This window comes from Dermochelys coriacea, chromosome 7 (assembly GCF_009764565.3).
Source record: "Dermochelys coriacea isolate rDerCor1 chromosome 7, rDerCor1.pri.v4, whole genome shotgun sequence".
Taxonomy (NCBI): domain Eukaryota; kingdom Metazoa; phylum Chordata; order Testudines; family Dermochelyidae; genus Dermochelys; species Dermochelys coriacea.
Window position 1 is genome coordinate 48,313,078 of NC_050074.1, and position 16,569 is coordinate 48,329,646.

Here is a 16,569-nt window from a genome sequence, read left to right on the forward strand (position 1 = left end):
GGTAGATGGGCCAGCTTTGATCTGGCTCTTGGATGGGCCAAGACAGTTAAAAAGCCAGCAAGATGGGATAACCCCCAGAGGCTTTTCCCCTCCCTGCTAATAAATGCCTTGTGAGCACTCTGAAGGGGCAGTCGGCATCTCCTTTCCAAGGCTTCCACCTGAGAGAGACTGTCTGACAACTGCTGTGAACTTCCCAGGGGTCCGGTTAGAAAGCTGAATCCCAAACAGTCACCAGCCTTAAGGCTAGAGAAAACAACCAGCTGGCTCCTTCTATGCTCCAATCCTCAGCATGTCAGCAACGGGATGCAGATGAAAGGAGGAGGGGAAGAACCTGTTGCCTCATCACTAGAAGCCAGATGTTGTCACGTCCCACAAGATACTTCTGAGCCAGGCTATACTGAATCCTCCGTGGCTATACTGAACCTTTCCAGCTTCACCCAGTGACGAGCAACTTTTTGGCTTTGCTGCTTTGTCACCTTTCGTGGGGTTCGGCTTTGTGTCCCTATCTCATTGCCAGGAAGTGTCAAGTTTCTTGGTGGAGGCGTTGAGATCTTTCTGCAAAGTTTCCTGCATGTGCTCACTAGTTTCCAGTCCATGGCCCTCTCAAACCACCTGTATGGATATGACCCTCTTCACAGGGTTCAGAGGGTCCCCTTGGGAACCAGAAGCCATAGGAGCCTTCAAGTTTGAGAAGTTCTAAAGTAGCACTGCTTATTGTTAAAGTTGCCCAATACTTCCCATTATAAGACCCTGTTTTCAGTTACTTTAGAATTTGGCTGACTTTAACTGTTCGGGATGAAATTTTTCATGTCATGTGGCTGCCTCAGCCTGATTTCAGGTGTCAGCCAAAATGGTTCAGCCATTTCCAAGAACAAGATTAGGGGAAAAAATACATTGTTTTGCCCATGTGAAAAAAAGAATCTTGCAGCAGTTTCATTGAGAAGTTCGGACACCTTTGGGCTTTGGAGCGAGGGCTTGGAATTTGACTGATGGATCATCCTTATGTCCAGGATGTTCCCATGAAAAAACATTTGGCCTTTGAAAAATTTCATTTTGCACATGCTCAGTAGAGAGCTGGTAGAGTTTGAAGCTAAATTCTCCAAAGTTTCTGTCGACACTGAGCATGCTCCAGGACTTTCCCTGCAATTGCTCTGCCCAGTGCCATGGGCCTTTGTGGTGCCAGGCACCAGATCTGGGTTGGTGTATTTTCCTGGGAGCGTACGGGAGTAGAGGGAGACAGCTGTATGCACAGGGACTGAGCCTGATCTTTCTTAACCCCCATGTAAATCAGGAGGAACTGCACTGAAGGCCATGAGATAAAACCAATGTGAAGAGAGACGAGATTCACATTGTGTGTAGGTGCAAGTGGGGGGAGGGAGGGTTGCTGAGTGTGTGTATGTGAATTTAAACATTGAGACCGATCTGTACTCCCAAAAGCGTGCGTCTGCTTCTGTGTGTCGTATGAGAGGCTTTGGGTACGTCTCCACAGCAATCAGAGGTATGATTGCAGCTTGAGAGGGCAAACGTGCACTAGCTTTGATCTAGCTGGCACGGTCCAGGAATGTGAATACATGCCCAGGGCTTCAGGGGGCTCGTAGAGCCCATGCCACTGCTAGTGTTAGCTGTGCTGTCTTTAATCTAGCTAGCACAGGTTTGCTCACCTGAACTGCAGTCACACCTGTGACTGCAATGTAGACATACCCCCTGTCTGTCTGTGTGCTGGGTAAATCTGGACTCGGTGCCTGTGCAAGGGCACATAAGCCACCCAGCATGGGGAGCTGTTGGGCAATACAGCTAGTTCCATCTACAAGAGGAGCCAGCACTGATGAAGTGTCCACCCAGCAAGAAGCAACTGCTGTAGCTCACCGGGAGCTCTGCACAGGGACTGACAGATGCGCTACCCCTCGCCATGGCAGGAGGGTGCTGAGTCTAGGGACACGAAAAAGGGAAATTGCCGGGGAACCAACCTGCTGGGTTCCTGCTGTGCCAGTTGCTGTGCTGCCCTCTCCTAGATGGTGGTGTCCATGCCCCAGTGCATGGAGCCGTGGACAGAAACTGGGCCTTTCTGTGCCCCATTTATTGCACACACATGCTCTGCAGAAGCCCCTGGCAGGCAGAGGGGAGCTCCTGCTCCAACACCCTTTAAAAGCTGTCATGAAGCTCTCGCAGAAGTACTGGTTACTGTGGAAGGGGGGAGGCGTGGCCCCACCTCCTCCGCACCCCTTTTGGGAGCTATACTTGCTCTCAGGCATTGCAGTTGCAGCAGATTCCTGCAGGGGACGCTCAGGAGATGGAGGCCCCTTGCTTCTTCCCAACCCCACCTTGCTGCCTAGTGCAGGGGCTGGCTGCAGCCCAAGAAAGGGAGGGAAGCATGGCCACAGGAGTCCCCCTGGCACCAGAGCCATCCTGCCAGCGCGGTACTGGAGGCACAGAGCTTGGGGAGTGGGGGGAGCATATCCCCTCCACTTGGCAGCATACCCGGTGTGAGGACTGGGAGTCTGACCCCACACCCCCTTTGTGCACCTCTGCTTTGCCAGCACTTCCTCGCGCACCAGGTCACAGCCTTTCCCTCGCAGAGCCCAGAGCAGGGGGTTACGCTCAGGGAATGTTGCATGGTGCTGTCATGGTCCTAAGTGACACGTGGTCAGTTTGAAAATCCTGGGCCATATCCTGAGCTGGTGCTGCTGAGGACCTGGCCCAAGACATGAAGGTGCAAGCGACAAAATCTTTCTCTTGGGTGTTGCCAACTCTCTTTCTGTGTTTGACACTGGTGTGGCCACTGCAGGAGTCCGGTGTCCAGTTCTGGGGCCCACCATCCAAGGAGGATGTTGATACAGTGGAGTGGGGTCAGAGAAGAGCCACAGGAATGAGTAAAGGACTAGAGAATCTGCCTTTTAGCAATAGACTCATGGGGTATGTCTGCCCTGCCACTGGCATGAGCTTCTCAGCCCAGGTAGACAGACTCCAGCCCTGCTAGCGTGCATTACTAAAAATAGCAGTAATGTCACAGCTTGGGTCTCCAGCCCACCTGACCCTTCCTGGGGAACAAATATTTGCTAATGGGCTCTTTAGGCTAGCAGACAAAGGTCTAATGCAATCCAATGGCTGGAAGATGAAGCTAGCCAAATTCAGACTGGCAATAAGGTGTAAATTGTTAACAGTGAGAGCAATTGACGTTAGAACGATTTTCCAAGCGTCATGGTGGATTCTCCATCACCAGCAACTTTTAAATCAAGATTTTGATATTTTTTTTTAAGGTCTGCACTAGTTTGAAAGGAGTTATTGTGGGGCAGGTCTCTGGCCTTTGTTATACAGGAGACCAGACTAGATGATCACAGTGATTCCTTCTGGCCTTGGAATCTGTGGATTACAAGCCTTGCAGATTTGATGATTTCCTTCACCACCTAGCTCCTGGAGTCAGGCGATTTTATAGGAATCTCTGCTTGAAAACATTGCCCTAATAGCTCAGAAAACAGCTAAAAAGAGCCCAACCAGCAATGCAGAGCTACAGTGCACTCATTTCTCAGAGACATCCATTCTCGCAATTGTATCCCTTTGAAATTAAATGTAAAACAAGATCAGAACCACCCTAACACAAAGCTCACCGCTGTCTTGAATCTGAGCTCAGACGGCCCCGGAGTCTGTCGCCTTTCTCCTGAAAAGTCAAACTCCATCCGCGTAATGGCTCTGAGAGGGGTGGCAGGGGCAGGATAATGTAGCCATTTGTGTCCCACGTTCTTAGTGCCTGGGGCGAGGCAGAGTAGGCTGGTCGGAACGGAGGGTAGTAAAGGGAAGCTGCTGTGCTAGTGACAGATGTCACGTTACTGAGCTCATTGGCGCCTGCTGCTCCCCCCATTCAAAAAGCTAAATCGCCATTGTGTTCATCTGGACGTGCTGTGAACTACTGTTTGTCTGATCCAGCCACGGGCCTGATCCTGTAGTCCTCCCTCGGGCAAACCTTCCCATTGGAATTGAGAGTTTTGCTGAGGATGTGATGAGCCAGGCACCATTTTGCTGGGTAACCAGTCCTGTCCTCCAGCGTCGTCTGCGGTTATCACCTCCCTCACTACACCACCGTGGCCCATCGCACGGTGGGACTGCACCCACTCCAGTGGTGGCTGGGCCAGAGAGAGAGACTGTTGAGCCCACCAGGGCTCTGGGTCGGCTCTTTGCACTCCAGCCATTGAGGCTCCTGCTTTTAAGATCCAGAGGTTGTTGGTTCAGTTCCTGCTCCCACCCAGGGTGCAGAGTAACATGAACATCATACGCAGCTGGCGTTCATGCAGCCAAGACATTTCTCAGGGCTCTGCCGGCACAGTCTGGAGAATTGCTGAGCTGGTGCGTGAGCCATTCTCAGCCCCATCCCAGCTGACCCATGGTACTCCTGGCCATCCAGAAACATTCAGCCTACCACACGGCAGAGACTCCTCCACAATCACTCGGAAGGGCTTAGCCAGCATCTCGCCATGCTGGGTCCTTGCATATGGTGAATGGCTGGACTTCCGCATCACGTCCGTCTCCCCTGCTGACGTTCCCACTGGGCTCTGATGGGGTCACTACCAGGTTCTTGACCAGTGGTCAAACGGGATCTTGGATGGGGCTGCATCTTGCATCCCTGCAGTTTGCCAGAGGGCCCCCCATGTGTGGTGCAGCTATAGGTTTTCTTAAGGGGGCCATAGGGCAGTGTGAGCAGGGTGGGAGGCAGGGGGTTGATGTTCTGGAAGAAGTGGCTCCTTGTCCCTACCTCTTTCCTGTCGTGCCACTCATAGAAGGGTTTGGTGATTTGTCCCATATTTCCCAGCCTGGCCTTGAGGAAAATGAGGGAGTCCCAGATGTGGCTGGGCACCTAGTAAGGAGAGGGTGTGATGGGCCCAAGGCCTACAGTACAGCTGGCTATTGAACTGAATGCTTTCATGGTGCCGCATTGCATCAGGGCCTGTGGTGATGTCATGCCACTTCCTAATGCTGCCTCCCAGGGCAAGGACGCACCTCGTGATGCAGAGTCGCGGTGCGAAGGTGTGCCGACAAACACAAAAGGGAGGCAGCCTGAGGGAACAGAGACCCCTGAGCCCTCAGTGCTGCCTAGAACCCTCCCTTTCTCTGGCACAGCTCCCCAGCACTCCTCAGAGCATTTGACCTGCAGTGAATGTTTCTGACTTAGACTGGAACATGGGACTATACCTCCCAGCCAGGGCCCAGTACGGCCCGGGCACTGCAGCGGAGGGGGCATCTCTTGCACGGCCGCACTTCGTGCTGGAATTTGCAGTTTGCTTTGAATTCTTTCCATGTGGCTGACAGCGCTTGCTTCCCTCTTCTCCATTCTTTGCCTCCACTTCCTCCTGCCGCCTCCTTCGCCAGCCAGCGATCCTCTCCACCCTTCAGTCCCATTTCTGCAGGGTACCCATGGCCACCTGTCTGGCCAGATCCCTCCTCCCAGTCCCCCGTGGCTGTGTCACTGCCCCCACCGTGCCAGCAGGGAAAGGGACGGGGCGAAGCGTCTCACAGGGTATCTGCGGCAGAGCTGAGGACCTTTCTCGCTGTGGGTCTACACTGCAAGCAGAGGCTGGGATTGCCGCTCCTGTTGACGGACCTGAGCTAGCCTGAATCTTAGATTCATAGATACTAAGGTCAGAAGGGACCATTCTGATCATCTAGTCTGACCTCCTACACAGCGCAGGCCACAGAATCTCACCCACCCACTCCTATGAAAAACCTCACCCATGTCTGAGTTATTGAAGTCCTTAAATCATGGTTTAAAGACTTCAAGGAGCAGAGAAGCCTCCCTCAAGTCAACCATGCCCCATGCTACAAAGGAAGGCGAAAAACCTCCAGGGCCTCTCCAATCTGCCCTGGAGAAAAATTCCTTCCCGATCCCAAATATGGCAATCAGCTAAACCCTGAGCATATGGGCAAGATTCACCAGCCAGATACTACAGAAAATTCTTTCCTAGGTAACTCAGATCCCATCCATCTAATATCCCATCTCAGGGGATTTGGCCTATTTACCCTGAATATTTAAAGATCAATTACTTACCAAAATCCCATTATCCCATCATACCATCTCCTCCATAAACTTATCAAGTAGAATCTTAAAACCAGATAGATCTTTTGCCCCCACTGCTTCCCTTGGAAGGCTATTCCAAAACTTCACTCCTCTGATGGTTAAAAACCTTCATCTGATTTCAAGTCTAAACTTCCTGGTGGCCAGTTTATACCCATTTGTTCTTGTGTCCACATTGGTGCTGAGCTGAAATAATTCCTCTCCCTCTCCTGTATTTATTCCTCTGATATATTTATAGAGAGCAATCATATCTCCCCTCAACCTTCTTTTAGTTAGGCTAAACAAGCCAAGCTCCTTAAGTCTCCTTTCATAAGACAAGTTTTCCATTCCTCGGATCATCCTAGTAGCCCTTCTCTGTACCTGCTCCAGCTTGAATTCATCCTTTTTAAACATGGGAGACCAGAACTGCACACAGTATTCTAGGTGAGGTCTCACCAGTGCCTTGTATAACGGTACTAAAACCTCCTTATCCCTACTGGAAATGCCTCTCCTGATGCATCCCAAAACCGCATTAGCTTTTTTCACAGCCATATCACATTGGCAGCTCATAGTCATCCTATGATCAACCAATACTCCAAGGTCCTTCTCCTCTTCCGTTACTTCTAATTGATGCGTCCCCAATTTATAACTAAAATTCTTGTTATTAATCCCTAAATGCATAACCTTACACTTCTCACTATTAAATTTCATCCTATTACTATTACTCCAGTTTACAAGGTCATCCAGATCCTCCTGTATAATATCCCGATCCTTCTTCGAATTGGCAATACTCCCAGCTTTGTATCATCTGCAAACTTTATTAGCACACTCCCACTTTTTGTGCCAAGGTCAGTAATAAAAAGATTAAATAAGATTGGTCCCAAAACCGATCCCTGAGGAACTCCACTGGTAACCTCCCTCCAACCTGACAGTTCGCCTTTCAGTAGGACCCGTTGCAGTCTCCCCTTTAACCAATTCCTTATCCACCTTTTGATGTTCATATTGATCCCCATCTTCTCCAATTTAACTAATAATTCCCCATGTGGCACGGTATCGAATGCCTTACTGAAATCTAGGTAAATTAGATCCACTGCATTTCCTTTATCTAAAAAATCTGTTACCTTTTCAAAAAAGGAGATTAGGTTAGTTTGGCACGATCTACTTTTTGTAAAACCATGTTGTATTTTGTCCCATTTACCATTGACTTCAATGTCCTTAACTAATTTCTCCTTCAAAATTTTTTCCGGGACCTTGCATACTACAGATGTCAAACTAACTGGCCTGTAGTTACCCGGATCACTTTTTTTTCCTTTCTTAAAAATAGGAACTATATTAGCAATTCTCCAATCATTCGGTACTACTCCTGAGTTTACAGATTCATTAAAAATTCTTGGTAATGGGCTTGCAATTTCAGGTGCCAATTCCTTTAATATTCTTGGATGAAGATTATCTGGGCCCCCCCGATTTAGTCCCATTAAGCTGTTTGAGTTTCGCTTCTACCTCAGATATGGTAATATCTACCTCTATATCCTCATTCCCATTTATCATGCTACCATTATCCTAAGATCCTCTTTAGCCTTATTAAAGACTGAGGCAAAGTATTTGTTTAGATATTGGGCCATGCCTAGATTATCTTTAACCTCCACTCCATCCTCAGTGTTAAGCGGCCCCACTTCTTCTTTCTTTATTTTCTTCTTATTTATATGGCTATAGATCCTTTTACTACTGGTTTTAATTCCCTTTGCAAGGTCCAACTCTACTCAACTTTTAGCCTGTCTCACTTTATCCCTCCATGTCCTGACCTCAATTAGGTAGCTTTCCTTGCTGATCCCTCCCATCTTCCACTCCCTGTATGCTTTCTGCTTCTTCTTAATCACCTCTCTAAGATGCTTGCTCATCCAGCTTGGTCTACAACTCCTTCCTATGAATTTTTTCCCCTTTTTTGGGATACAGGCTTCCGATAGCTTCTGCAGCTTTGATTTAAAGTAATCCCAGGCCTCCTCTACCTTTAGATCCATAAATTCTTCAGTCCAATCCACTTCCCTAACTAATTTCCTTAATTTTTGAAAGTCAGCCCTTTTGAAATCAAAAACCTTAGTTGTAGATTTATTTTTGTTAATCCTTCCATTTAGTTTGAACTGAATTACTGAATTTGAACTAAGAAAAGGAGTACTTGTGGCACCTTAGAGACTAACAAATTTATTAGAGCATAAGCTTTCGTGAGCTACAGCTCACTTCATCGGATGCATTTGGTGGAAAAAAAAAAGGTGGGTTTTTTTTGTTTTGTTTTTTTCCACCAAATGCATCCGATGAAGTGAGCTGTAGCTCACGAAAGCTTATGCTCTAATAAATTTGTTAGTCTCTAAGGTGCCACAAGTACTCCTTTTCTTTTTGCGAATACAGACTAACACGGCTGCTACTCTGAAACCTGAATTTGAACTACAACCATTTCTTCTATGAGGTCCTCGCTACTCACCAAAATTAAATCTAAAATGGCATCCCCTCTAGTCGGTTCAGCAACTACTTGATGAAGGAATCCATCAGCTATCGCATCTAGGAAAATCTGAGCCCTATTATTATTACTAGCACTGGTCCTCCAGTCTATATCTGGGAAGTTAAAGTCTCCCATGATCACGCAGTTTCCATTAGTATTTACTTTATTAAAGACATTAAAAAGGGCTCTATCCATATCCAAATTAGATCCCGGAGGTCTATAGCATATCCCAAGCACTATCGTAGGAGAGGCTTTACTAGTTTTCTTTCCCAATGTAAATTTTGCCCACACGGACTCTGTCTTATCCATTGCAAATCTTGCTTTGCTTGGATACTGGAGCACTGAAACCATGGCAACACAGGCACCATCGCAGGCTGCACAAGTCCGCCTGGAACCCTGGGGAATCACTCGGGCTTCTGCACCCCAGCTCGCTCGTACGTCTACACAATCTGCAGCCAGGCCCCGCGGCTGCAGGGAAGACGGGCCCTTAGCACTCTTGTTTCCAGCTGGTTGGCACAGGTGCAGAGCCGTGTGCTCATGGAGAGTGGGGTGTACCCACAGCAGTAAGGGCCTGGAGTTCGGTTTCTTTCAGAATTCACCTCTAATGCTCTAATTTTAAACAACTCCACAGGGTTGCCGCCAAACAGCTGTGCCTTTGCTGTCCTGTGGGGGCTCAGGCCTGCTCGGAGCAGGGCTCAATTACCTGGTGCTTCAGCTGAGTGGAAAGAAAGGAAGGCCCAGTGGTCAGAGCGCTGGCAGGAAACCAGGGTTCGGTTCCCTGCTCTGTCCCGTGCAATGCTGAGCCTCAGGATGGGGATACCAGCCCTGCCCTACTGAACAGGGGCGGGATAAATACATTAAAGAGTGTCAGGTGCCCGGATTGATGGGGGCCATGTAAGCAGCTTAGATAGATAGGGCTCATCTATAGTCGTTCTCCCACAGGGCTAAACGGTGAGCGTGGATACAGCTTTAATGGCATCCCTGGTGTTCTCCTAGGATCTGCGCTTTTTCTTTCTGGCTGCATGGCTCCCTCCTGCTCCATGCCTTCTGCTTGCTTCTCTCTCTTGTCATCCAGAAAGAATACAGCCCCCTCAGGGCCCAGGCTACAACCTGCTGCTCTCTCCATGGCAACCTGCAGGGGCAGGTAATCTATATGGGGAGAAGGGAGAGCTGATGGGCAAGCGCTGTCCCCGGTGCACTTGGGCAGGTGGCCGAGAGCACAGAGCCTTCAGTCTGTCCCCATTCCTTCCCCCTACTCTGGTACTCGGGGAGACGCTGGTAGCATATTTGCAGGTTTAGAAAGGATTAGGTGTGGTTCACATCACTCCTGGTGCTTCCCTCATCACCCTCCTTCTTCTGTGGTGTGCAGAGCTGGTGGGACTTGGCTGCTTAAATCCTTCCTGAGTCAGTAGGACGAAAAGCTACTCCCCCATGAGAGCCACCTTGGGCCTGGTTGTGCTCTCTGTCCCAGTAGTATAGAGCAGGAGTGTTGCCACGGGGGTAGTACAGGGTGAATGAGTGAGAGGGGAGGTGGGCCCTGCTACCTCGCTCTTTCCATTAGCACAATTCAAAGTGCTTTACAAAGGGAGGGCAGTGCCATGATCCTCATTTTATAGATGGGGAAATTGTGGCACAGAGTGAGGCTATGAGTTGCCCAAGGTCACCTAGCATGGTAGAGCTAGCAATAGCACCCAGGTCTCCTAAATGCCAACCCAGTGCTCTATCCACTAGGCCACGCTGCCTCCTGGAAGCAGGGGCAGGAGGCTTCCCCCACAAACATACCTCACACTGCATGCTCAGGCCTGGGTGTTCAAAAGGGGCTAGTGATTTGGGGTCTCAACTTGAGACCCCTCAAAGGGGCCTGGGTGTCAGAGAATGGGGAGCACCCGTTGACTGCAAATCCTACCCCTTTAAGAAGTCTCAAGTTGGGACCCAAAACTGGCCTCAACCTGTGTGCCTGAGTCAATGCTGAATGCCTGTCAAAGCTGCCATCAATGTCGGAGGTTGTAGTGGGGGGGGTGGGAATAAGTTGGTGAGGGAAGTTCTCTGTTGGCGGGGGCAGAAGGACCCTGCAGTAACGCAGAGCCTGTACATGCCCAGAGAAAGGTGGGTGTCATGGTGGCAGTAGAAGAGACAGAGAAAGAACTGTCCAGTGCCAGTCCCTCCCCCATCTGCCCCCACATACACGGTCCAGCTCCAAGGGGATTTCTTGGCCTTCAGCTCAACAGCATCACTTGAAGGCAGTGTCATCTAGTGGTTAGAGCAGGGTGGCAGGACTCCGGGGTCCTATTCCCGGCTCTGCCCTTGACTCTCTGTGTGCCTTGGGCATGTCATCACCTCTCTCTGAGCCTCAGTTTCCCCATCTGTACATTCGGGGCAGTCATGAGGCTTCACTGATGGGTGTAGCCTCAAGTAGGAAAGCCCTTACAGAGCACCCAGTGAATGACAGTCATGTGGTGTGATAAATGAAGGGGGTGAGGGGGAGCTCCCTTTTATGCACACCCAGCCAGCCAGTTAGCGAAAAGACCCTCTTGGTGGCTGTTCTCCACTTGCTTTAACAGAGTCCCCAGGGTTAACAGAGTCCCCCAGGTAAAGGAAAGGGAGTGGGCACCTGACCAAAAGCATCAATGGGAAGGCTAGAAATTTTTAAAAATGGGGAAAAAGCTTTTCCTTTGTCTCTCAGTTGTTCTCTTTTGGCTGAAGAGACAAGGGCAGCAGGAATGCTGTGTAAAGTTTGAACCAGGTATGAAAAATTATCTTCCGTACTTAGAAGGATTCACTGGGACAGGGAATGTTTAGATAGACGTGATCAGGTTTATTTCTTTATTTTGGCTTGTGGATTTCCTTTGTGCTAAGCTCAGGTATTTTTGTTTTCTTTTATCACATTAAACTGGACCCCAGGAACCATTCCTAGTGTTTAACCTCTTCTCAGTTGCTTTATGAGATCTAGCAGTAGCCTGATTTTCCAGATGTTTCCTTTTTTCTTTTTTTTAATAAAATTTACCTTTTTTAAAAACCTGATTGGTTTGTGTCTTAAAAGGTCTGTGCATATGTTTTTCAACTAGCTGGTGGCAACAGCCGGGTTTCCCTTTTGTTTGTTTTCTTTCTTGGCTTCCCCAATGGAGGGGTGGAAAAGCCGAGGGGCCTCAGGGAAAACTTCCCAAGTGAGTTTTTCCAGGATTTGCAAGAGGCAGTTTTCACTTGGGTGGTAGCAGCGTTTACCAAGCCAAGGTCAGAGAAAAGCTGTAACCTTGGGAGTTTAATACAAGCCTGGAGTAGCAAGTATTAATTTTTAGAATCCTTGAGGGCCCCCACCTTCTGCACTCGAAGTGTCAGAGTGGGGAATCAGCCTTGACATGTGGCCAGTGGGTCTGGTGATGTGATCAGGCCTTGGGGAGGCCTGGAGCAAGGAGGCACTGCAGGAGTTTGGCAGATGCCTGCAGATGCAGCAGGGAGGAAGGAGGCTCTCACCCTCAGGGCAGAGGATGCCCAGCTTGGGACTCTAAAAAGACAAACAGGTCTCAGGAGGAGAGGGGCTGTGCCCTGTGGGAAGGTGGGGCAGAGGAGACTTTATGTTTGAGTTTATTTTATGGCAAAAAAACAGCCCTCAAAGAGGGACATTGTTACTGGGCACAAATCTCTATGGAGCTACTGAGTGAAGGGGAAACTGAGGCAGGGTACTGAAGGAGCCACCCCTGGCAACAAGGGGGAGCATGAGAGGCAGCTGACCATGTTGCAGGGTTGCTATATCAGCCTTTAAAGGGGAAGTACTGGTGTGGCAGCTTTCATCCCGCCCAGCCCTAGATGAGACAAAGACCCAGCCGCACCCAGATCAGCCGGGCAGGCACCGTTGCATGCTATAGGATTGCGTGGAGCCCCCAGCTACGAGTCCCTCTGGCTGATGTTGGCCATTTCCAACAGGAGAACCAGAATGGGAGCAGGCACCGTGGGATTGAGGGGCAGCTGAGAGGCCGAGCTGGTGGGAATGGAGCGGAGACCACAGCCCACTGAGGATGGGACCAGGGCTACGAAACTGAAAGCAGGAAGGCCCATGTCTCTCCTAGGGCCAGGAGTAGCCAGGGATGTGGGGCAGCAAAGGTGGAGGGATATCCCTGGACTGGGCTCTGTCACATACCCCGCATATGAGCCGGTGTTTCTCCTCTCACTGCTCCCAGCAGGGCTGGGGCTGCATGTGCCCATCTCTGATGGGCCGGGGGGTGCCTGTCTCTGTCTCACAGCTGGCCTCTCTCCTTGTGTCTGCAGGAGTACCTGGATGTGCTGGGAAGACCCATGGTCCTAGCAGGAAACAAAGCAAAACAGGTTCAATGGACCAATGTCTATCAGGATGCTCTGGTAAGCAAGACAGAAGCGAGCCTTTTCCCCACCGCGCCCACCTGTGCTTTTACTCCCCCAACTGCTGGAGCAGCTGCTTGCTCAGTGCTGCTCCATGGACATTTAGCTTCAGTTTCCAATTAGCAGGGGGTTATGATAATGCTTTAGGCTCTTTAGTCAGAGAGCTGGGAGCTGCTAGCCCCCATCAGGGACTGGGTAGCTACATGTGGACAGTCCTGGGAATTACCCCCAAGGGACGCAGAACCGTCAGGGTAGATTTACAGCCACTCTGTTGGTGCCAAAAGGAAACCACATGGTGACCCCCCCCTCAGAACTTCACGGTGGGAGGGAAGCAAGTCAAGCCAGACACAGGTAGCGGATCCTCGTCAGCACAGCGGACCCCAGGGCTCGGTACTGCAGCTCACCAGTTCCATTCTGTGGCCTCTGTCCCAGCCTGGGATAAATGCCCAGATTTCCCCAGCCATGCAATGGACCCAGGCCAGCAGTGGCGCAGAGCCTGCGAAGGAGCTGTCAGACCAGAGCAGACATGTCCAAGACCTTGCTTGACTGGTTGCCTTTCCTTTCACTGTCCAGGGCCTGGGCTTGATGGTGACTGGCACCCTGCCAGTGTTTAACCTCACAGAGGATGGTGGCAGCAACAGAAAGGTATGAAACGTTACCGTCCTCTCTCCAGCTCTAGGCACTCGTACACCCCTGTAAACTAAGAGAAAGTGCAGGGGTGTCCGTGGGGTCACACTGGGGCCAAACCAGTGGGAGTGGAGAATTGAGTCATGCCTCTGTGTGTGTGTGGTGGGGAGAAAGACAAAACACAACCCAGCATTACTGTGCATAGCGTGTGTCAATTCAAACTGCATCCCAAACAGGGATGGGGAGGACCAGGAGCCAGCGGGAGAGGAGGAAAGGTTTGTCTTCCAATGAGACTAGGAAGTGGAGAGCTACAGGGAGGCTGGCTTAGCCGGCAGCAGCTGCAGAGGCCATGGCCCTTGTAGCCTCAGGTGAGAGATGGCATGGAGAGAGGCAGAGAGCACTGGGACAAGAGGAGCGGATGGGAGATTGGAGCATTTGAAACTGGCTGGGGCGAGTCCCTGCTGGGTTTTAAAGAGGAAGATGATAGCTCAAAACTCAGTCACAAATGAATCTGGCCAGAAAACTAGCGGGAGAGATGGGTACGTGATGGACCCGGTACCTTGTTTGCTGTCCATTTTCTGTTCCCTGCCCATCTTATCGTGCTGGAGACAATCGCTGGAGTCACTGGCTGGGCAAGGAGGGACAATCTATGCAGGGATTCTCTCAGACGTGCCAGCTTTTGCTGCAAGCTCAGGCTTTCTCCCAAGCTAAGCAGACTTCCATGGGTCAGTATTGGGATGGGAGAATTCGCATAACAACACTTGGTGCTGCAGGGGGTGGTGATGAGTAAGGCTACGATTTTGTCATGGATATTTCTAGTGAAAGTCATGGACATGTCATGGGCAATGAACAAAAAATCATGGAAGCCATGACCTGTCACTGACTTTTACTAAAAACATCTCTGACAAAACGGGGAGAGAGAAGGGTCCAGCATCCTGCCCCACAGCAGCTGGGAGCTGCAGGGACCACAATGGCTTGGAGGGGTCCCCCGCCACCTGCAGTGGCTGAGAGCTGCGGGAGGACCCCTGCCAGCGGCCACTAAGCAGCTCCAGGGTCCCACTGCCGCCGGCGGCTGGGAGCTGCGGGGGAACCCCTGCCAATGGCAGTGGCTGGGCAGCTCAGGGGTCGCCACCAATGGCAGTGGCCAGGTAATTGCGGGAGGTCCTGCCAGAGGGTCCGCCGTCGCCTGTGGAGGCTGGGCTGCTGCGGGGTCCCTCACTGCCAGCAGCGGCTGGTCAGCTGTGAGGCCCCCAATGTCATGAAGGTCACTGGAAGTCCTGGATTCCGTGACCTCCATGACATAATCTTAGCCTTAGTGATGAGTGCTCAGCAGGTGGTGTTCTCCCTGTCCCAGCCTTGAACCAGCTGGCAAAGATTCCCCTCCTCCTTGCATAAGATGGAAAATCAAGTTCTTGATGATTTAAAAATGCCTTGCTGCTTTGTGAAATGGAAGGGCTGTTTGCCCTGGTCTTTGGCCAAATTCCTAGTCTGCCTCCCTGTTTTACCAGCTCCCACTGGATATGATATTCTTCCCTTCCCTCCACGAACTGTTCTATAGCACTGCTGTGCGTTGCTGAACAGCTGCTGCTTTCCACCCCGGCAGGGGCTGTGTGTCTAGAGCTGGATCCCTTTTTATCTCTTCCGTAAGAGGGGCAAGTGCAAAAGGCTCCACCAATTACCGTTGGTAAAACACTTTGTGATACTGGGACCAAAGCATCTGTGTCAGTGGATAGCATCATCACAGGAGATGGGATGCCGCCAATTCCATGATCTCCCCACTGCTCAGCCTGTGTTGGCACGAGGACGTGCGTATGCGAGAGGCAGGGAGGGGCAAGGAGGAATCGCTCAGATGTTTCTGGTGATGGCAAAGCTCTAGAAGAAGCACAGCTGAGCCATGGGGTCACCTCCCCACCCAAAAGCTGGAGGGTATTGGTGCAGCCTGGTTGACAGGAAATCAGTGGAAGATAGAAGCCTAAATAGCTTTGTGGATCTGGGTCTAAATTCTAGTTATTTGGCCTTTCCCTGGCTGCTGGGTTAAATAAAGGATGATTTTCGCTTGTGGCTGTAGAGTGGCACTGAGCAGTACCATAACCGGCTGGGTTAGTTGGTCCTCTGCAGTCGCTAGACCCTGCTGGTTGCTAACGCTAGAGTTTGACCAGAACTCCAGGGAGCTTTCCATCCGGCTGCCTACATCCATACCCAACGTGCCACTACATGCCCAGACTGTACCGTAGGGCTGCACAGGCTGCTACCTAGCAGGGAAGCTACCTCGGGACCCCTGCCCTCCCCTTGCAATCACATCCCTGGGGGAGCGGTATGGAGCAGAAAAGAACTTCATGTGTTTGTAGCTTCTTTGCATGCAAGGTGGCAGCTGGTGCCAAGGAGGCAGAGCCAGCACCATGTGACCAGGGACACACATACCCACCCCTGCGCGCCAGTACTCACTGGTGCGCCATAGGTAAGACTAAGATTTTATCACAGATATTTTTAGTAAAAGGGTCAGGTCACGGGCAATAACCAAAAATTCGCAGAAGCCCGTGACCTGTCTCTGACTTTTACTAAAAATATCCCTGACAAAATGGGGAAAGAGGAGGCTCCAGCATCTGCAGCGGCTGGGAGCTCTGGTGTTTCCCACCGCTGTTGGAGTCTACCCCGACCCGCCGCAGTTGGGAGCTCCAGGATCCCCCCCCACCCGCCACGGCTGGGAAGCTGCGAGGGTCCCCTTGCTGCCCATGGTTGTTGGGAGCTTCAGGGCCCCTCTATGGACAGGTAACTGGACAGCTGTGGGGGCCTTTACCGCCTGAGGTGCCTCAGAGCTCCGGGAGGGGCCCCCACCGCCCATGGTGGCAGAGTGGGGTCCGGGGTCTCTCTGCCACCCACAATGGCTGGGAGCTCTCGGGGGGGTGGCATCTAGATAGCTGCAGACTTCCCCCTGCCACCCGCAGCAGCTGAGAGCTGTGGGATCCCCTCTCAGAAGCTGGGAGCTGCAGGGTCCCCCCGTGGCCTGGCAGCGGGGAGCACCAGGGGGGGTGCATGCGGCAGTTGTTAGTTACAA

General features: G+C 51.1%; 1 protein-coding gene across 3 annotated transcripts in view; it reads left to right on the forward strand.

The window, feature by feature from the left end:
- The window catches only part of CACNA2D2 (calcium voltage-gated channel auxiliary subunit alpha2delta 2), a 630,338-nt gene that overhangs the window by 563,342 nt on the left and 50,427 nt on the right, over nucleotides 1-16,569 (forward strand). For all 3 annotated transcript variants that reach the window (XM_038410728.2, XM_038410729.2, XM_038410731.2), the window contains exons 15-16: nucleotides 12,798-12,887; nucleotides 13,461-13,532. In XM_038410728.2, coding sequence (XP_038266656.1) covers nucleotides 12,798-12,887; nucleotides 13,461-13,532 — 162 coding nt within the window. The remainder of the gene's footprint in view (nucleotides 1-12,797; nucleotides 12,888-13,460; nucleotides 13,533-16,569) is intronic.